We start from the raw sequence: 22123 nt of genomic DNA on the forward strand, positions 1-22123 counted from the left end.
CAGGGTTATAACAAACTGCCCAGCGCACGAAAAGAAGTAAAAGGCTTAAAGCACAACCGTAAACAAATCTCGGCAGGATTGTCAAAATAGACTCACAAGAATGTCATTTTTAAAATATTTATATGAATGTCCACTCCAGTTACGTATCCACCAGTTATTACAAATACTCTGAGTATTGTTTGACCAGAGTCAAGTACGCCGGCTATGTTCCTGACAAGGATTGAGGTGGTCTCTGAGTGGATAAAAGCAAGCAATTTTCTTAGTAAAAGCATAACCTCAAAGGAAGTAATCCATGTTTTAAATAAAATAACTCTAACCACCACTGATATGCATTGAAGCTTTTACGCCACCTATGTATACACAATCATATGTACATTTACACACAGTCTGAACACTTAAATGAACCTAAATTCTAAAATCAAAACCCAAGGGCTGCAAAATATCTTCAGCTAGATACATAACATATGCTACAAACCTTCAAACATATAAAAGAAATACCGCTTTCTACACATTCATCCCTCCATAGGTGGACCTTTATTTAATTTAGTCGATTTAAAGCACCCGGCATGCACAAAGGCGTGTTAAATGAACAACTCATCAATATTGGCTGGTTAAAACAGATGCAAATAGATGGAAATCCTCCTCTCAGTTGGTCATGTCAATAAAGCAGTTTCGCAGGGGGATCACCTGTGGCCCTCTGGCAGTTATCAGCCAATGTAAACAGAGAGCACTTATGCATTTATGTGGGCTATTATTATTCATGGATGTATGGATTTATCTCATGAAGATCTATGTGAGGCACATAATGGGTGGCTTCACCCTCTGGAGCATCCCCAGTGGCACATGAAGGGCACCGTTACAGTAAATGCCCTCTGCGAGGATGCATCCCGCATTCCTGTCATGTCATGCGCTCCTCGGCAATGCATAGAGTGCGGGAGAGAGGAAGGAAACAAAAGGTAAACGACGACAGTAAATGCATCACCATGCGCAGGGCATTCCTCGGCTTTCCCCGAGAAAGCCACTGGGAACGAGAGGAGGATGTGGGGGGTGGAGGGGGAGGAGGACGGGGGGGGTAACACTGTACATGCGTGAATAAATTGGAGACACTTGTAAACGACATGGATTACCGCTTACCTGTGGTGGCTACATTTGCAGCATCGGATGGCTGGCTGGGTAGATCATCCGAGTAAGTGCACTCCAAGCCCAGTACCGCATAGATGACGAGTCCACGTAGCAATACATTCAATACCTTGTGGATGTAACTCATGGTGGAAAAATGAGGTGAAAATCTAGCCTTTCGTATCCGTGCTACCGGCAGAGGGGATGACTGTTTAAAGGACTGGGGCAGACCCGGCACACACACACACACACACACACACACAAAGATATATAAATGTGCCACAGCCGGTCAAAAAAATAAAATAAATAATCAGTCTTTTTAAGCAGAAGTAGAAATGTGTGGTGTCACCTGGAAAATGCACCAACTTGACAACAACAAAAAAAAAAATCCCGCAGTAGACGAGAGTGCAAAACCTACCGGCTAACGGCTAAAACAGTCATTGCTGTCACAAAACCTCACGGGAGCGTGAAAAACAGCCACAAAATAATAGTTCATGGTGAGTCAACGACAAGCCAAACTACTTTGAAAGAAGACCCCCCTACCCTCAAAAAAAAAGAAAAAAAACTCTAATAGCCTCTAATGGCTTTACTGGCTGTTTCAGAGGGGTGACCGCTGCCGGCTACAAGCCAGAACCCCATAACGAAATGTACCAATTTAAGAAATTAAGCTAGCAATAAAGAAAAACGCCGCGTAGTGAACACGGCTAATGAGCAAAGCACATGCAGTCGAACTGAAGGAATTCCCTGTCCAAAACAAAAACAGACAAAAACCAAAAAAAAAAAAACCACTCAGTAGCTTCTCTACCGTGGATATCCGTGAGCTAGAAATAATATCAAGTGCGGTGTTAAATCCTCACGTAGGCCTGTGAGTTGGAAGAAAACAGTCTCTGTACTTCCACGTACAGTATACAAACACCGGGGACAGCTTCAGCATATTGAACTCGCAGCGCCTCATAGGTCCGCCTCTTCATACGAAAGTGGCAAATCCCATTGCATCAAAAAATGCATTGGCGTCGTCCTCCGTTGAGCCTAATCCTTCTCCGACCTATATCAACCGAGCACGACATCCGCCTACTTTCTAAATGAAGTTTTTAAGTCAGCTTCTCGCGGCTCGGTGTGATACTGTATCCCCCCCTGTCATATTAGCTGCTCGCCGGCTGATGCAGACGAGGGAGGGAGAGCCAAGCGGGGCGGAAGTCAGCATGCAAAATGGTTTGACATCAGTAGGAGGAGGAGGTGGTGGAGAGGCGGGGGTTCGGGGTTTTAATTCGGCCCCGAGGACTGCCGCGCGCAGGGCACCTCCGGCGGGATTTGTTTTTGTTTTTACAGAAATCCAGCGGGGCTTCACTTCCGTGTTGCACCGGCTTTCACGCAGTGGTAACCGGTCACACGACTCACTTCTGCCGGGTGTTTTTGCCCAGTTAGGAGCCTTAAAAGTGCCCGTTAGTGCGTCCACATGAGATGAATCCTCCACAAAAACTTCCCCTCGGTTTTCCCTGTCATGGTGACGCGGACGAGTCTCGATTCATTGTTCACCACGTCCACGCTCCTGGACCGTGCGAGTTTTCCTCCCGGCTCGGCGCTCTCATTGGCTGGAGTGTCCCAACATGGCAGGGCCTGATTGGCTGGTTCACATGGCACTTTTTCTGTCTTTTAAAGATGCTGACCGCGGGAAATATAGTGATCTTAAAGGGTAATACCGCTGTTTTCTGTAGCAGTTCTCTTGTTTAATGGTTTTTATTTTGCTATTTCATTTTTGGCCAATACAAGAAAATAGCTGAAGGTGAAAACTGAAAGTGTGTCCTCCACCCAATACTACCATTATTACTAACACCAATAATAATAATAATGATAATCATTATGGTACTGCTTAATGATATGTCCACAACCAGCCCCATACTATATATAATAATAACATTTATTATTATGTACAGATTGAGTATGGGAAAATAATGTTAAGGGCAGCACTTACATCCATCCATCTTTTACTTTGGCGTCTTTGTTATCTGACACAGCAGCTAATTAATTTGACCATGTGTAGTTTGGGTGTATTTTCAAGAATAATAAAAAAAATGTCTTGTATTAATATAAAGAATATAACTGGGTCCGACAAATGGCAGGCATCACAAAGCTGACTGAAATGTAAACATCTATGATTTTTGCCGAAATAAAAGGACGCGAAAAAGCAGTTTGAACACAAAAATCTTAATTCAGGGTCCAGTTAAAATCGTTTTCTGGTAAGTTAGAAAGTTAGCAACTGGGCCTTGAGTTTCAAAAGTCAAGAATGAACTTCCATGTTTTTCTTTAAAGCCAGGGTTTCCCATACTGGGTGCCTGGGGACTGTCAAAGCCATCCCATGCAAATCAGGTGGAGGCTAATTTCAATATTAGGTCATTTGCTTCCTCCTGTTAAAACAACATTTGACGTTTCCATGTCAAGGCCCCAACAAATACAGCCTGTATAGACCCTGTGCAGACAGCAACACACCTGTTCCATCCGTTCCAAAAGATGGACCAGGAAAGAATTAGGCTTCACTGATTACAAAAAGGAGTAGATCAGTCTCCAGCTTCAGGTTACATTAACATATGTCTTGCTGCATGCTCAAGTGTCCTTTACAGGTATCCCTCAAAGAAATAACCAGACCAACTTCTTACTGTTTTCCTAATATTTAAACTTTTTCTTTCATCTGCTGAGTGTGTGTTTAAAACAAGCTATTCTTTACCCTGTTTGGCTTCTGTTGTTGTGTACTCAACTACTTAGATTTGACTCTCACTATTTCTTATTATTTTAAAATTGTGGTTGCACTCAAGGTGGAGCATTTTCACATAGTGTTGCTAAAATTGAATTCCTGGGATTTCATCTTAATCTTTTCCTGATTCCTTAAAATAACCTTCTATTGATTGGGCATATCTTTAAACAATATTATTTGTTCTAACACTGTTATATGTATTTCATACACATTTAAAGGCAACACAAGTAAAACAGTATGTAATTGTAATCAGGGACATTACACAGGACAGTCTCTTCATAATGTTAAATTTGATATGGCTGAAAATCTAACCTCATTTTATATTATTAGTATGCAAGAACATCAAACCACATGCTGCTGGCCAAACACTTGTTAAGTTCGCTGTACTCGATATGGCTTTCAACCTCAGAGTGTTGACAGACAGAAGGCGCATCACCCTGTAATGCAACACATCAGCCACCAGGAGGGATCTCTGTGTGAGTGAACCACTCAGCAGGTAGTAGTTGTCTCAGGAGGAACAGACGTTTGGGGTGGGGGGAGAGCCAAAGAAGGTGCATGATAAAAGCCGTGGGAGTCCTAGTAAACAGGTGGCAGATGTAGCAGGAACCAGGAGAGAGGGAGAGACGAAAGAGAAGAACAGCATAATTCGATATGAGACCGCGGAGGGGGCAGCAGGGAGGAAGGCAGCCAACAACGAGGGAGGAATAGAGCAGATGCTACATGTAGGGGAAGGGGGGCAGACGGTCAAATCCCTCAGTGCTGCTACCTGTCATTGACTCTATCTGCTTCCCTGGCTTCCAAAATACTGTACGCCCTGTCCAAATATTTACCCTGTCACACAAAACGAGATAAATATTCAATTAGGGAGGAGAGGAGATCAGGCAGCGACGTACTGAGGCAGCATTTTAAAGTCTTTTAAGGCTTTATACAATAACCGAAAGGAGGCAATTCAATTAAAACGTCATTTTATTTAAAAAAAAATGTTATTTGAGGTCGCAATAAGCATTCAAATGTGTTGGATGAAAAGTATTGGCATTGACTGACACAGAATTCTGTTACATAATAAAGCAAATGATTTGATTGCATTTAAATCAAAGTACATTGTTTAAAAAAAACATGACAAAACCAGTGAATACATTCTGGAATTAAATCTTACAATGAAAAACAAGCATAAAATATTCATAATGAAATTCAATAAATACTGGCACTGGAGGTGCTAAATGTCCCTTTAGAGTGCAACTTCTTCATCAATACAATTAATGATGTGCAGACACAGCAGCTTCTAATCATATAAGTTACGTATTAATCCAGTTTGTGTCTTTTCGCTGTTCCTTCCGACACACTGGCTAATGCCTCCGAACTCCTCCTTCATCAGCGACAGCATTATCTAACAGTGTTATAACAAGCGGGAGCTACAGAGCAGGATAAATTGCGACAGCTAATTAACACTTCATTAGCCAAGCTTGGAGACGTAACTGTTGTTCTCTCCGGCACGCTGCTATCGCAATACAATTACTGCTTCATGCAACTCGTGGCCTAATGAGCTTTTCGGCTGATCCAAGCGCTGCCATATCATCTTTCCTGCAGAGCATATGGCTTAAGGAGGTTAGTTTAACCTTATTGGTCTGTTGGCTATACTTAAATACTGTATAATATCTAATAACATGATACAGGGTATTCACTATTTATGGTGCATCCATGCTAAAGAGTAGCCTGGCTTTTAAACCAGAGCAAGTTGAAGTGTGTTGTGTCTGTGTGGGTTTTCTTCATCATTTTTTAATTCTTGATGGATGATTAAAAGTGTCGGTGTGGTTATGGCATTGCACAGTGGTATTTTCGTAGTTATCCTCTAAGCGGTGTGCACGCACCATGACTCGTACACTTGTCGTCTTCCATGCTCCTCAGATGGCGGTGGCAAACAGAAAGATCTGGATGAGCGGCATGACCTTCAGGGTTGAAAGGTCAGCGAGGACAGCCTGCAAGCATACATGTCGGACAAAACACACATAAGAGTTGTCGTCTAAATCCACACCCCTCCTGATCCCAGCAGTCTCACCTTAGCCCACAAAGCCCATGAGAGGGGCTCTAAATGGCACCCTCCCCCCTTCTCAGGAGACATATTTCAAGATTTAAAAAAAGAACCACACAGAACGCCGTGGATAATGATGATGCAGGATCCTTGGGAAGCGACAATCCTTACTTAAGAGCACACTGCTCCCCACTCTGTCCTTTTGGGATCGGTGGGAGATTAAATTTAGGGACCCTATCATGTTTAGAGACAGGGTTTAATATTTCAACGCTGGGCCTAGAGTTCTAAATATAAGATAAGGAGCAGTATGTTATGATATCTCCTCTCTCTGCCAGGGCAGGTGGTAAATGAGCAAGCAAATAGTACCGGCTAGCATCTCAGAGGAGCAGATCAGCCTGTCGCCCCATGCGTCATATTGTAGTTTAACCCTCTCACCCTCGGGGGAAGGGGCGATCAGGGGGGAAAGGGGAGAGGGTGCGGCGAGTCATCGTATGGTTTACTCTTGGTCATATGATAGTGGGATCACAGTATGGGAGCTGTATACTGTATACTGGTGACTGTGATAATGCAACATGAGTGACAGTGCAGAAGGTGACAGAGGATGCACTCATTTAGCTGTGAGGTGTGCGTTGCACAAATGAGAGCATCTGTTGTGGCTTGTCCAACAGTGCATAGGCTTTGTGAAACGGCAAGTTTGTTGCAGGTGTTGGGATATGGCGGCAGAGGACCTGGGGAGTGTTGGCGAGCTGGGACACAGGGCGGGGTAAGAGGGTGAGGATTCTTAAGTGTCCAGCCAGCCATTTTTTTTCAGCCATGTGCATGCAGAAGACTGGGTTACTGGTACTGGCTGCTCATCAAGAGCTATTTACAGCCTTCCAGGGGTATGTGGGGGGACAGAGAGAGGACTGGAATCAGAGTTTCAGACACCCACACACATATACACAAGTCTAATGTGAGACGGACGCACCTCAGCTGAGGCCAGTGACGTCACTTCCATCAGGTTCTCGGCACGGAAGGCAAACACAGCTGCTGCTAGGACTAGAGGAGGAGGAGGTTTGTTTGTAGGGGGAGTTCAGAGAGCAACGGACAAGAGGAAGTAACAGAAGAGGAGGATGGCACGTAGGAACAGAAGGAGGAAAAACAAAGGGAGGAGGTTAAAATAGAGAAAGATAATGGATCAGAATGAGAAAATGAAAGAAAAAGTGTCACATTATAATAGCGTCCGTACTAATATCAAGGCAGAGTGCTGCAACTCTTACCCGCAACTACCTCCAGTGAGTCGTATCCCAGGATTCGGTCCCAGAGGAGAAGCAGCTGGTCAGTAGACAGATAACCGGAGAAGGCCCGCACCATCCACTTAAAGGCGATACGCAGCCTGGGGGCAAAAACATCCGTTTGTGTCACTGACACATTAAGGAGGTCTTCCACAGCTAGAGATCCACAATGAGCAAAAATAATTGTGAATTGTGAACTAACCAGGGGGATTCAGATGGAACACAGACTTCTTTAATTCATGATCAGAAGGGCTTTTAAGTCTCCATGAATGTGCTCTTGATTCAGAAATTGTGATTCCAGTAATTCACCACAAGATGGCAGTAGCTCATTACAAAAATAAGATGTTTGTCTGCGTGTGCAGGGCCTATATGACACCTACACTATATAAAGATATAAACAGCCTAAGATAATAATATAATTGAGATGTAAGAGCATAGATAGAAATAGATAGAGATATTGTATCAAAAGCAAGAAAGGCTTCTTTTATAGCCCCAGCTTGCACTGTGTAAAGGACCAAGATGAATATATGATTTCTATGGACCTGACAAGGTAGAAATGCTGTTATTAAGACAAGCATGATGGACTTTCTTCATGCGGATGAACGCACTCAGATTTATCACTGCAGACAGGCATGGTCAGAACAAGCATGTTTCCATGGTGATTTGAAAATTGCATGAGGACTTTATTCAGTTTCACTGATAATCTGTGGACTGAAATCAATCTGACTGATGTTCTGTGTCAAAAAAAAATCCTGAATAGGTTTTGCTCTGCATGTAACTGCAGGTTCGATGTTTCAGTCAAAGAACTGTAGGGATGCTGTGCCTTAAATTACAATTTATAGTATTTATAGTTCGATAAATATTTCCTGTCTGAAGATGAATTACCCTTTTAAGCCTGTCATTCAACAGTGTTGGTACCACAGTTTACTGGTGAGCTACACAGGACTACAAAGACATAAAGATGAAGCAGGTTGTACTCACGGCTGCGCCCCAATCTGTCGAAGGTGGTAGAAGAGCTGAGGCAGGTGGGTCTGGAGCAGCCGCTCAAACTGCAAGCACAAAGACACTATACCCTGCAAGAGCACGCATGAAAGCAGATGTACAGATGTAAACACACCAACAGAATAGTTTGATCCTGACATTTTACAAAAACCAGGGAGCTCACCGAGAGAGAGGAGGAGATGGAGTGCAGTCTGAAGAAGTAGCGGATGTACATTTCCCTGAAAACACTGTACAGCTTGGATGGCTCGTTGTACAAGAAACACAAAGGAGCCACTGTGGGACAAACACACACACACACACACACACACACACACACACACACACACACACACACACACACACACTTCCTGTTATATCTGTTACATCCTCCTGCAAGTTTAGTGTGAGAACTGAAGGTTAACAGGTAGAAAACTTACTCACCATACATTGAAAACCCGTGAAAAGGGATTACACCTGTTCAAATTAGATTTTTCAGTCAGTGAACATTTATTCTGTTAACAATGTAGATACGCAACTTACATTTTAGTTTTCAGACAAAACTTTCACAGATGATCAAATACTATTTGTGAAAAAGCAATAAAATGTCTAAAAACTGTATTTTTGGGGGGTTTAAAATCCTTTAAAACATGAAATAATATGATGTGAGTGTAAAGTAGCAGGCTTACCGTTGGGAGGATAAACAACAGCACACTCCTCATCTCCTACCTTCCCTGCTGGACAGACACACAGACATCAGTAACCGGGACCTACAGCACTGTAAGGTCATCCGACTGAAGTGGCACTCCTGTGATTTCATGTGATGATGGGATGTGCGTGTCCTTGGTGAAGGGTAACATCATCTCACCCTGGATGTAGGATTTGGGAGGAGTGGCACTGTTGTATTTGAAGTGGTCCAAGACGGCGGTGTCCCGAGAGAAACAGAGCAACACCTGGGAACACGCAGGTTTGGTGGATAAAGATAAAGGATACTGGATTCAGTTTATACTTTAAAGATGCTTGAATGTCTGTGATAGCATCCTTACCTAATGACTGGGGATAAAGACGACAGCAGCTAATACATTTTTTTGTTGATGACCTTGAGCAGCATTGCTTCCTCTTGAGTAAGAATTCTATTAAAGCAGCACACCTGGAGCCAGGGCTTCAGCATGTAATGAAGCAGTAACAGACCCTCGAGTGGCTGCTTGTATCACAAAATGACCTTATGAGAGGCCTCTCTTTCCATCACAGTCCCATTTGTGTCTTTTTGAGGACCGATTTAATTTCCTGGCCACTTCAGATGAATTACATGTGGGGAGGGTAATCTTTTGGGCCAAAAATGAGACCGGCGGCCATTCGTAAGAGAATTGCATGTGTCTACACCGCCTCCTGTATGACCTTAAGGTACACCTGCGGGCTACAAAAAACAGTGGTCTACTGCCGTACTGGAAGCACTCTTGTCTGTTTGTGTTAGATATTTGCATATACTGGGAAGCGTTCTTTCAAGATGGAGTTTATTGAATGTTTATCTTTAAAAATCATAAGAAAGTAAGTAGAAGCAGACCTCAAGTGGTCTGAAAGACCAGCAAGGCATTGTATTTGTAGGTGTAACTAATCAGTTGGGGTCATATTACTTTAATAAACCATAAATAAACACAACATAAACAGCTACATGTGACACGTGTGAACATTTCTGGGGAACTGCACCTGTTAGGTGTCCATAAGAACATCCGATACATTCCTCTTGAGCTCCTTTTACAGACCATGACACCTGTGTGACTCCACGTTCGGCCCACAATGAGTGGATTCTTTCACTGCCTAGTGAGTTTACCATCAGCCAATATTGACAGTGATAACTGAGGCTTTGTTCTTGCTACACCTGTGTACTCATCAGTTAGCCACAAAGGAGCATGACATGTTAACAGCTGCTGAATAAACCAGTTGCCGAGTATATATGCACGTTTATCAGCTGAGCACCGAAGGCAAACAGAACAGTGACTACCAGACAAGCTAATACTAACAGGCTGTATCCTCTGTAGGTAAAGAGGAATGCTGTCTTTACATGACAATGAACTGACACAAGTTTACATGTATGGGCAGTCAAAGCAATTCATTCACTTAATTCAATCAGTCAGTGATTGTATATTATATTTGTCCAGGCCCACAGAACAATGTGGAAATGCTGACTTCGTAAACGGAAGTGATTAAAAGCTATTGCCCTCATAAAAAATCTTTTGTTCTACCTGCGCTCTCCTCGCTGGTTTGACGTGGGCTCGGTTGAGAAAAGGGGATGTCACATCTTTCCGAGCACCCATTAGGATTCAGGGGCATTTTAATCAAAATGTGATGCCAGGTTTGGGTTTGCTTAAACTTCTAAGCCACGGTCAATAAACTCTGATCAGACAGTCCCGATGATCAGATTATGGCGATTGTTGCTTATTTATTTGTGGATATTTGATGTTAAAGAGAAAAAATTAATATGTGAAACCATGTTTTCAGGGGTTTTAAGCGAGAGTGCAGGGCTGAACTGTGGGAGAGCAGATCCTACCTGATAGAGGAAATCTTCAAACACAAAGTAGTAGTCGTCATTGCTGGCGGTGAGCTTCACATCCTGGAATTAAATGTTATCTCAAATGTCAAAGGAAAATGTACAAGAAATGTTGGAGCTTTTAAATCACTTATAGTATGAGGAAAGAATAAGATTTTTGTGTAGAGAGATTATCAGAAAACATTTCCAAGTTTACGCTGCACAGGACAAACGTTTTGGTGATGGGACTCCAGATTCACCAGAAAAATAATCTTCCACTGGAAAATCTTGGCTAGGCAGCTTCATAAACAGCGACAGTGTAGGGAAGTGTACCTTATAGATGAGGTTGTCCACCATCAGGTCATGCTGAATGACTCCAGCCATCAGCTGTTCATAATGCATCACATCCTGAAATGGCAAAGACCCAACGTGTTTTATGTGAAAAACACTGTATAAAAATCAGATCCAGAGGCCAGCATGTGTGGTACTCTTAATAAATTAAATGTAGACAAAATGATTGTTTATGAGGTTGGTGGTTATCCCATAATGCAAGTTCCAGTGATAAATGTGGCAAGTAAAATATCAGCGACTTTATGGATGCTGCTAAATCAGCTTTATGCATTCTGACAGCGGTGACAGGAGGATTAAACCGAGCTTAATGGATGGGTATCGTGTCTCCGACCACATGCTTAAACTCAAACGTGTCTCCGGTTTGAGGTGGCTTATCATAAATGAACAAAAGAACAGGCAACAGTACGGACGGGAGAGATAAAAACGTTGTCTATGACAGTTGGCAATGATCAGCGCTGCGGATGTGAGGAGAACAGAAACAGAGATGGTCATTTTGACAGCTGAGGTTGAACATTGAAACCGTCGTGGTAACGTGGACAGCATCAGTGGGAGAGACTTCAAATAAGTTCTGCTAAAACTGGTTATATATCTTGGAGATTTGGGTCATGGTGGTTGACTTTTGCTGCGTTTGGAAAGAATAAAATCTACCGAAAACGATTCAAGTTGACTGGTAAATGTAACACGACTCAAAGTAAGTTGTTCTCTGACAAACATATAATTTCTTCAGAGAATACTTGTGTTGGATGTACAGACAAAGAACCTCAACTTAGGTATTTTGGTGTTTGTAAAGCAAAAAGTCGCTAAACCTGGAGTGCAGTTTTGCACCAAACTGAGACGATGCACATATCGTCCTGAGTCAACTCTGACTGTTTAATGTGTTTGCCCTTGCACAGTCCGGAGCCACGCTAACACTCTGCAGGCCCCTGTCAGGTCCCCGTATCTCTCCCTCAGAAATCAATCTTCTCATCACAAGCGTTGTTTTATCGACTTGGCCTCAGCAGGAGACTCTGGACGCCAGCGTTTACACAGCGCGTTGCCACACAGGCGGGCAGCTGCTCTGTTTGGGCTAACCGTGCTAAATCGCCAGCATTTGATTATCTTAGCATTTGTACACACAGTGAGCTAAGATAAACAGGAGAGGGGCTGACATGCAGATTATGTATGTATTATGTAAGTTGTAGGTCAGCTGGGGTCCTATATGTTGGTTTTTACTGTGCACTATAAATCCAATAGACACAAAATGAAAAGTGCACTTAGAATTCTCCACTGAAACAAACACACAACCGAACATTAACTGAAAACTGCTGCTGCTGAAAAACTGCAGTTTGGGAATCACTGCAGCTGTATGTGCATGGCTGCAGCGTGCAACTCAGATGTGTAGTGTGTTTGTATGTGCGTATAGTACCTGTGGCTGGTTAGTAGAGTTCAGAATGAGGGCCCACAGGTCTGCCCGGAGCCCGGTGGGACAGCCCTGCCTGCTGTACTGCTGTGCTGCTGCACTGTCCTGCTCCACAACCACTGCAGCAAAAAGAGATGCATTAAGGTGAGCAACAGAAGGAAGGTGCATGAGACAGAAACAGGTATGAAGAAGCTGGAGCTGGAGCATTTGCGTTCACAGATACAGCTCATCCAGGTAATGTCAGGAAAGGTTAAGGCTAATTAGCAACTTTATCATGTCAGAAAGAGTCCATACAAACACACCCAAGCCTCCCCATTTAAAACTGCCACTTGTGCAAACAAACAAGACAGAACTTTTTAATTAGTGAGCTTTGCAGGTGCTGGTTGGTGGATTTTGTCGCCTTTAGACAGAGCTAGGCTAGCTGTTCCCTACCACTTCTTTATGCTAAGCTAGGCTAACTGTGCCTGGCTATAACTTCATATTTAACGTACAGATATGAGAGTGGTGTTGATCTTCTCATCTACCCGCTAGTCAGAAGGCAAATAAGAGTATTTTCCCAAAATGTTGAACTGTCTCTTTAGGTCTCAGTTGTTTCAGCTTCTAAAACTTGATGATTTGCTGTGTTTCTCTGTTATATTATTATAAATATTTTGGGCTTTTGCCCTGTATCCAACACCAGTGGATAATGGTAGCTAATGTTCGCAAAAAAATCAGGTACATGTTGCAAGAATAAACAAAAAGCCTTGTGATTTGATGGGAGAAGGACATAATACGTACAAACAGCAGACGGCCAAAATGGTACAAAGCCAACTGAATGAACTGGGAAAACTAACACCTGCACATTCTGAATGAGTGCATGACAACCAGCAGGCAGTTCAGCTCTAAAACCATTAAGGGTTTTGTTTTTCTCCAAGAAAATTTGGAAAGTGTGACCTCCATTGGGACAGAAATAAACCATCTTTCAATGGCGACGAAAAATATGTCGGTTAAAAATCCACAAGAATGGGCAATAACATCCTCGTGTTTGGGTTTCATGGCCTCGCTCGAACGTGTGCACCAGTTCACAATTTCATTCAATCCCTCAGAAAATGTATAAACAATGAAAAGAAAAGCCTAACACAGACATTCCCACAATGGCGATTATTATATAACTTTTCTAAAAACACTCGGGCACATGCTGGAAACAATCCTCACCCCCACATGTCCATTCTACCCTAAATCTTTGTTGTGACAGTAGCCAAAAACACACAGCCCTTGACTTAAGGTGCTGGCCAGTCATAACATAAACGAGCACACTCCCCGGCTCTTAAATTTCCTATTTGAGCGCACTTAACACTTGGCCTGGCATATAACTCGCGACTCGGCAGCCAGCGCGCAGCCAGTCGAGGGTAAAATAGTGGACCGGGGCCTTGTGGCTGTGTATATAAAATACGCCCTGGGTTTTTAAGCTTCTGGCTGATTGATGTCTGATTGGTGTCCATAATAAGGTTGGTGTTTACACTGTGTTCATAGCCGGGCGATGAGATAAGAGTTAAAGTGTGTCTCCTGCCGATTAAAGGACCCGAGAGGGCAAAGAGCAGGATTCACTGAGCTGACGTTGGTCTGCTGTGCTTACGTGCTGATTAGCGAGACAGTCCATTAGCATATGTACTCTATATACAATTATATGCATTTTACAGTATGTTTTTACTACTGCATAAGTAGTCAATCTTCTCTTTCAGATTCTTTTTTTCATTGCAGTGGATATATTTATATTCTTTTGACAAGTATCTCCAAAAGAAACGCTTTAAGGTAAAAATACAACCAGATCTCTCACAGTCTAAATTAAGTATGAGTATAAAACACAAAACCACATAACACAAAACAGGCAGACAAGGTTCCTCCCTCTACTGACTAACAAGTTAAATGGAGTAAATAAAGACTGGCTCGGTAATAATAACGATCAATAATGAATAATGATACAGCAATGATGCTCGCAGAAGCCTCTGGTTGGTGCTTTTTCAGAAAGTGTCCCACATTTATGCATTTAAATATCTCAATTAAATAATTAGCATGACAGAAAAGCATTAATAGAAAGAAAATGGATTTAAAACCAAGAACCAAACACCAACCTTTCTTCCCGATCTGAACATGCTCATTTTCAAACAAGTCTGCGCAGGGATAAGAAAGAAAGAACAAGACAGATGCATCAATGATCCTCTGGTAGTGGCTCACTTTTTCAAACTAATGTTATCTCTTTGATTTACAAACACAGAGATGGTAGATAGATGATTCTATTTAAAGCCTAAACACCAGGCTGTAACAATGTCAATATCTGGACTTAACAGAGATACTGTTTGAGAAAACCCAGACAGCCATGTGGCACAGGCGAGGAACACGGACTGATATGAGGCCAGAGTTTTGTATGCACCGTTTAACCTCAGTGTTCATTAGCTGAACACATTCATTACAGTGTATCTGTGATTCGTTACTGCTAGGACGAAAGATGTGTCTAGGTCTGATAATAAAAAGCTGCTTTATATCCCATCATATATTATATTTTGATAGGATAAAAAGGTTAAAAAGTCCTTTGTCCAAACCAGAATTACGAGGGGAAATTACTCAGCTGGGAGACAATGCCCTGCATGCTACATGTCATGGTGACAGGATGCAGAAACCACCAAACAGCTGGCGTGTTAAAGGAACAGTTTAACATTTGAGGAAAGATGGTCGATACCCTTCTCATGTCTGTCTACTGAACATAAAGCAACAGCCAGCAGCTGGTTGACTTAGCTTAGCTTGCAAGATACAACATGTTAATTAGTGAGCTTCAGATGTGGTGGTAGGTTGATTTGCTGTCCTTGGACAGGGCAAAGCTAGCCTTTTCCCCCTGTTCCCAGGCTTTATGCTAAGCTAAGCTAACCAGTCTCTGGCTCCGGCTACTAATTTACCGTACAGACATGAGAGTGGTGATCTAACGCTCGGAAAAAAACAAATAAGCGCACTCCTTGAACTACGATGGCACGTGAGAAAGCGTATTCCCTCTTTTTGTGAATACCTGGATGGATGTGTGCGTGGTCATCAATCCCCAGTTGCCCAGTGGTCAGGTTCAGCTCTGAGTAGACCTGTCTCTGAGATTTTAACACAAAAAAACCCCATCAAAACACACACACAGATTTCACAGCAATTGTGCATTTTCTGGAGTTGCTTAATAGGATATACTGTTATATGCATTGAGGTCGCTGATGAACAAAACACCTGCACATAGACACACATGAGCAATCACAATGAACCAGACATCCACACGGCTCCCTACCAGCTGTGGGATGTCCCTGACATTGAGGGGAACCTGGATGAGACCCCAGTGGCTCCTGACGCTGACGTCCTCGCTGCTATCATGGTTCGGATTCCGCAAGCTGATTAACACCTGTGCAGAAAGCAGAAAGGTAAGCTAATGACTTACATTTTTCTTACTTAAAATTACTTTTTTAAGTCGGATATACTAAAGCGAACAGTCTGACGTGCAAGAAATCTGCTGACCTCCAGAAAGTCTTTCGGGGCGTAGACAGGCCGAAAGCGACTTAAATCTGTGGAGACACAAAGACATTAATGTATCTCGATAAGTTAATTTAAACACAAGATACTTGTGCTCAAAAAGAGGATTCATTCTCAGTGAAGAACCTTGGAGCTCTAATCTGCCTCTATACCTGCCAAAGAGCAGTGATTCCTAACACGTCTCTGGGGGTCATCAGGTGGATACCTCCCTTCAACGGTGTTTCGCCTACTTAGTCCCACTACACCTCCAGGAGGCTAGGCAGTGAACTCCGGCGTCCCAGAGTCACCCCCCCTAGTGCCAGTTCACACTGCTCCTACACAATCCAAACAGCACTGCCACGTTCAACTGACCCAGGCCTGTTTAGGAGATGCTCCAGGTAGTGGCCAGTACGATGCTACCATTTAGCTAATGCTAATCACTAAGAAGAACAGAGGAAGACAATACAGTTCCGATGCAACTATTTAGCTAATGCCAATGCTAATGCTAGTGCTAAATGCTAACCGCTACCTGCTAAGAGGAACAGAAGAAGACAATACAGCTAGATTCACCTAAACTGTTAATGTTAACTGCTAGCTGCCAATACTAACTGCTAAGATACTATCATACTACCACCGCTTTAGCTATTGTTAGCTGCTACAATGCTAGCACAGGCCTAGATGCCACATCTCGATAATACATTAGTTGATAGTCCCACTTACAGAGCACATTATTTAAGTGGTACTTGCAGCTGCTACATGTACAGTGTTTATATATGCAGTTTCAGAACCATTTTAACAGCTGTAAAATTTAGACTACACAAATGAATCCAACCACACAGTTTAATCAACTTGAATATACTTGGTCTGTGACAGCCAGAGTTGGCCGCTTTTAGGAAAGTCAAAAGAACAGCACAAGGCCACTTTAAGTGGGACTTCCATCCACTGTCTTCATAACGTAGCAGTAAATTCAAGTGCTGTGTCATTCCCAGAACAAGGGCACATTAAGATTTGGACGGAAGGAGGGGTGCTGCTCGTTATCGCAGCTCCGTCCAAGAAGTCTGGACAGCTTCTATATTCACAGTCCAAAGTGTTTATAGCCGGGGGACGGCACATCCTAAATGTTATTATACGCCAGTGAGCCGTGATAGCATTGTTAGGACACTGGGTTGTCGGGTTCTTTGTAAATGTGCTGGCTTGAAGTGCAAATGGTTGGTTCATTGAGAGCTGAGGTTTTCACACTCAGGTATGAGTCTTCTGAAACTAAATGCTAATAAATATCTGCAAAAGTAAAATAGGGATATCCTGCATGCATTCCTCTTAAAAATGTACTTTTGACATACACTTGAGCTAAGATGATTACAATTCCAAGTCTCCACTGATGATGCTCAGTGGTTTATAATTAGCACTGTGGTTCCAGGCAGCTCAAGGTGTATAGATGCACTGTTAGCTGCTATGTCTCAATTCAACATCTGAGTACTGCACGATATACTTTTCAGATGCTGCACACAGCCAAGCCCAGTTCCTGAGTAATACTTCCCTGGATAAATACCAGTCAAAAAGCAAACATGGAAGTGGTAGATGTGGTTAAGAGATGTGTTAAGCTGATGTAAAATAAGGCAGCGTGTGACCAATGCACCAGCGCGCAGACACATCAACACTAATCTTTCATAAAAGGCAGAATGCTCAGGGCCAAACCCCTGGGTAATGTCTTGAGACCTGGTTCATCCGTGCCCATCTCGTTCCATTTGTTGGTGAGCTCCTTTTGCTCCACTGCGGGCCTCTGTAGAGTGAGGGCAGAAACAGAGGACTTCAACAAAGCATACAGCTAAAACAGAAAAAATCTTGAAAATGTCAAATCGGAATTTACATGAATTTGTATTTTGTACGTTCTGTTGTTTTGCATTAGCATTCTGTGCTTACAGAATAATAATACAACTGAGAAAGACATTCAAAACAGCATCACCTCTGTCTTATCAGTCCATAGCTCCAGAATTATTGCCTACTCTTTTGAACAACTAGCTCTTGGATAATATCAAACTTAATAATAATAAGACGCATTCTGCACAAAATGCTAAAACAACAATATAAAATAAAACAAAAATGCAATGTTATGAAGGCCTTTGCACTGGAGAAGATGTTGCAAGAGAACCTGAATTAAGAGCTGCTGAATTACACTATATTAGATGTGATTGACAATATTTTAGCTACCATGCGAGCCAGAGGCACTTCAAGCTCCGTACTCATGCTATTCAGGCTTTTGAGGACGCGCTTCTCCCAGCTGGCCTGTGTAAGAGAGCGCACACACACACACACACAGAAACATTTGTCTTTAGATATCCTGCTACAAATACCCAGGCAATAAAAAAACAGGGGCCAAGTCTCTGAATTCAGCAGGCAAAAACAAGAGTCAGAGAGGTAGAAGAAGAACGAGTGAGGGGTGACGGAGATAAGAGTGGACAGACTGACCTGTGCCTTGCGCATGTAGGCCAGCGGCTCTTTGAGATGCTCTGGAGGAGCTGCGGGATGGCTCGGGGGCAGCTGGCTAGAATAAGCAAACACAAGATCGGGGGCGAGGAGCGTTACAGTACAATAGCAGAAGGGTCGATCAAGTGCAGTAAATACATTAAAAAAAAAAGCCACTGTGCTTTAACCAAAAGACTGACAGCTCTGAGGGACTGAAGCCACTATAAAAACAAACATTTTCCAGACAGAACTGTGGTAAAGAGATTGACAGAAGTAAGCTGTCAAACAAAAGCCCAATAAAATGTTAAGATATTTCTTAAAAACATGCCACCGGAGAGCTCAGATGAGTCAGCACACATCTCCACCACCAGGTGCAGCAATCGTCTCATGTCTTTCCCCCATGAAGCACGCCGAGAGCACGCTGAATGACTCTGGTCTGCGCTAAACAACGTTCAACCTAATCTAAACACCTATAAGAGCACATAGGGCCGACTAACAGCCGAGGAGGTATTAGTTGATGTCATCCATTAAAAGCAAAGCATTAAGCGTCCTGTGTTTCCATCTGAGCCTCAAGAGGGCATGTTACCCTCAAAGGTAAGAGAGTACAGTTGAGAAACACTTTACAAAGCTGTATATTGAAGTTCAAAGAATTTTCAAGATAGGGAAGCAAACATAGCTATGGATTATCAGTTAACCGCCACGTAACAATCTCCTCAATTTCAGTGTTTTCTGTCAAAAGTTAGCATGTGAAGCCAAGACTACTGTCAGGGAAAGGTGACAAAAGCAAGACATAATTCAGCGAGAATTCCATGCCGCAGGGCCAAAGCAACATGCAGAACCTGATCTGCAATCCCTCTGTTTATAAAACACACACTGTACATTTCTCCGTGTGTGCCAGACAACAATGTGGAGTACAAACACTTGACAAAAAAAATGGCGCCAGGCAACTTTTCGTTCGAATTATCTATAATGCCGAAAACTCAACACGCTGGGCGCTTACTGCATGTTTAAAGGCTTAAAAACGTTCCTCCACATGACAATGCTTCACCTCCCCAGTGAGATGTTTGCCAAGTTAAACGCATGCTGAGAAGCAGCTACACATTCCCACCTAATGACAGAGGTAGACCTAAATTACAACAGGCCTTAGACACAGATAAATCAAATTTAACTATTACAATAAATACGTATAAACTGTATTTGAATAATTTAATGGTGTTTCTTGGATGTAGTTATGCACAATTTTAGAAGCATCTGTCTATCGTCCAGAGAGCCTGATAGCTCAATAGGAGTGTATATAAATGTGTGTGCACACTTGCTTTTCAATATATGTGTTATCTGCACGGCTTTAGAACAAAGAATAATAAAAGGACGAGGAGAGGATAGGTATTTAGTGTTGATGAGGGGACACAGCGCTCTGTGCTGCTAAGTGGGTGACAGCATTTGTCACGTCTGTGGGCTGATAAGTGTCAATCTGATGAATCTCTACGCCACTCTTTTCTATTTGTGCACAACGTCATGATTCAGGCCAAAGCGTGGGATGTTTTTAAATTAAAAATATTCCGAGGTGTTCAAAGGGGTCACAGACATTTTAACCCGCCAGCTGTAGAATGGGTCAAAATGCATTTGGACATGTGCATGAGCACTTTTCAATAACTTGATGCAAGTTTGGTCCATTTGCTCCATATCTAATGAGCCAGCCTCTCCAGCTAGGGACAATTTACACATTTTCCAAGCATTATAGGCTGCGAATGTAACCATGCAGTTTACCTTGTGTTGCAGGAAAAACTCCTGAGATTTTTACAGATTTTATTTACACATTTTGAAAGTCTACAGTAATTAAACAAAGAGAATTTCATGCATCAGTTGTAAAATCTACTCATATTCTATTCTATGGTCAAGTGCAAACCACAGGAATCAAACAGCTGTTTCAGTGTGTTTACAGATCCGTTTTCCATGTTTGTTTATCATAGATCTTTACGTACATACATTAGATTGAATGTAACTTACACATGCAGTTCTCTGTACACTGCATTCTGTAGCTGTCTTTCCCAGCCTGCAAAACATTGGAATATGTTATCACCACACAGAAAGAAAAACAAAATATGTATTATAATATTTCTATTACAGCAGAGCCTGTGTGTGTGTCTGTGTGCCCACCTGATGTTTTGAGAAAACTGCGCACGTCCTCTTTAAGTGACTCCAGTTTTATATCGGGTTGATGTAAACACTCCTAAACAACATTTGGGAAAGAACAGAATAACGTTTTTAGAGGGTACGAAGCTTGTGTGCTGTTAAGATAAAGCAGAAGTGTTCACGACACTCTGAGAGTGACCGCAACCTGCTCCGCATCGTTAGCCACATGCTAACCGCCTTACTCACTTTGGCTTGTCTCTCTATCTGGGAGTGTAAATGGCTTCCTTTCAGCCGCTGGACGATCTGAGCGATGGTCAGAGATAACTCGGTGCCCTCGTCCATCCTCCTTATCAAAGCTCGGACCGTTTTGCGTCCTAAACGGCACAGTTCGACACTTGGTACACCAGTAGCATCCGGCGATGCAGCAGCCGCCCCCAGCAGAGGTTACTTAGCAACTGAGGCGCGTGTGCCGAGGAAACAAGAACCAGACACTTTGGTTCCGAGCTGAAAAATCTTTGTTCCGATGATACATCAGGGCGATATGAAAGGGTGTTCAATTTAAATCTCATTTTGTCTTCTTGTTATCATTCCTCTTTTATTTCCCCACGTTAGAAAAGAACTGAAATAAACATGTGTGAAAAAACACAAAAAATACACACTTTTCACACATACAATCACATTTGAAACATTTCCCTGATGAATATCAGTGGGGCGTTTGTAACTGAGTACATTTACTCAAGTCCTTAAGCGCAGACACATTAAAATCTTATGTCACTTTACACTAAATTTCAGTTAGTCAAAACTGTACTTTTTACTTCACTACTTTTACCTAACAGTTTAAGTAATGTGATTTTTGTACGATCGGATTATAAACTATGATACACTGTACCCAATAATGCATTGATCAACTTGAACAGATGAAAATACTCTCTGTACTCTGACCTGTTTAACAGTGCTTTCCTCACTTTAGTCTCAGCTATTAGTCGATTCTACGTGTGTTCTTTAATGTTTCAAATGTGCATTTATTGATTGCTGAGCCCTGTCAAAGGAATTTTTTGTTACTCTGTGACAGAAAATTAGGTTTTTTCTATTCTATTAAACACTATATGAACTCTTTAATATAGTGCCACCTCAACAGACTGCTTATACATAATGCATCAGTTCTGACAATCCAGTAACGTACGATCATGTGGGCCTATCTGACCAGGATAATTTATTATGCAGAATAACGACTTTTACTTGCACTGCATTATTTTAGCATTCTGGTAAGATATTTCTACTTTTACTTAAGTTAAGACTCAGAATGCTTCAATTAAGGCAATTAAGGTGTTTTTGTTGTGAAAATTCGTTATGTCAGTGGGTTTTTTTCTTAGTGATGTAAGTTACTCAAGGTAGTTGAATTTTGTTCAAGTTTATTTTGTGAAGTTACATTGTGACTTTTTTTTTTCATAATAGGCGTAAAAGATGACCAACTGCTTCTCTCACACGTGAACTGCTTCATTTCTTCAGGAGTCCAGGGAGCAGTGACACTACTTTGTTTGCTTTTTGTTTGGAGTCAGACAATATTCACTGCAGCTCAACACGTGAC

The 22123-nt window shown here is 42.3% G+C and overlaps 2 protein-coding genes across 8 annotated transcripts in view; both read right to left on the minus strand.

Moving 5' to 3' along the window:
- stim2b (stromal interaction molecule 2b) overlaps positions 1–2386 on the minus strand; it is a 41922-nt gene extending 39536 nt beyond the window's left edge. Inside the window, exons 1-2 of one of the 3 annotated variants that reach the window (XM_041964615.1) lie at positions 2023–2386; positions 1135–1339 (exon numbers count right to left, since the gene is read on the minus strand). In XM_041964615.1, the coding sequence (XP_041820549.1) occupies positions 1135–1267 (133 nt within the window). In that variant the 5' untranslated portion in view covers positions 1268–1339; positions 2023–2386. Of the gene's footprint in view, positions 1–1134; positions 1668–2022 lie in introns of those variants that run through there. The other 2 variants (XM_041964616.1, XM_041964614.1) reach the window with 2 other exon arrangements.
- A 2440-nt stretch (positions 2387–4826) lies between these two features.
- tbc1d19 (TBC1 domain family, member 19) lies at positions 4827–20927 on the minus strand. Of its 5 annotated transcripts, none has more exons than XM_041965309.1 (21): positions 20782–20927; positions 20560–20632; positions 20410–20455; positions 18406–18481; positions 18148–18222; positions 17656–17719; positions 15946–15992; positions 15722–15832; positions 15464–15536; positions 14538–14576; positions 12433–12545; positions 11010–11084; positions 10698–10760; positions 9018–9102; positions 8839–8883; positions 8594–8626; positions 8337–8446; positions 8153–8244; positions 7157–7272; positions 6865–6935; positions 4827–5844 (listed from the first exon to the last, which is right to left on the minus strand). In XM_041965309.1, the coding sequence occupies exons 1-21, from the start codon at positions 20875–20877 to the stop codon at positions 5770–5772; spliced, it is 1578 nt and encodes a 525-aa protein (XP_041821243.1). In that variant the 5' UTR covers positions 20878–20927; the 3' UTR covers positions 4827–5769. The 5 variants fall into 5 exon arrangements, with proteins under 5 accessions (XP_041821243.1, XP_041821242.1, XP_041821244.1 ...); XM_041965308.1 differs by having other exon boundaries at positions 8839–8886; XM_041965310.1 differs by lacking the exon at positions 14538–14576 and having other exon boundaries at positions 8839–8886.
- Between the last annotated feature and the right edge of the window lie 1196 nt (positions 20928–22123).

Source organism: Chelmon rostratus, chromosome 23, assembly GCF_017976325.1.
Source record: "Chelmon rostratus isolate fCheRos1 chromosome 23, fCheRos1.pri, whole genome shotgun sequence".
In the NCBI taxonomy this organism is placed as follows: domain Eukaryota; kingdom Metazoa; phylum Chordata; class Actinopteri; order Chaetodontiformes; family Chaetodontidae; genus Chelmon; species Chelmon rostratus.

Coding starts and splice junctions, on each gene's coding strand:
- tbc1d19 (XM_041965308.1), bottom strand. CDS start 20,877: ATGGACGAGGGCACCGAGTTATCTCTGACCATCGCTCAGATCGTCCAG. Junction 8,627..8,838: donor TGTTGTTTATCCTCCCAACG/GTAAGCCTGCTA, acceptor TAATTTGAACAG/GTGTAATCCCTTTTCACGGG. Junction 5,845..6,864: donor CGTCACTGGCCTCAGCTGAG/GTGCGTCCGTCT, acceptor GTATGCTTGCAG/GCTGTCCTCGCTGACCTTTC.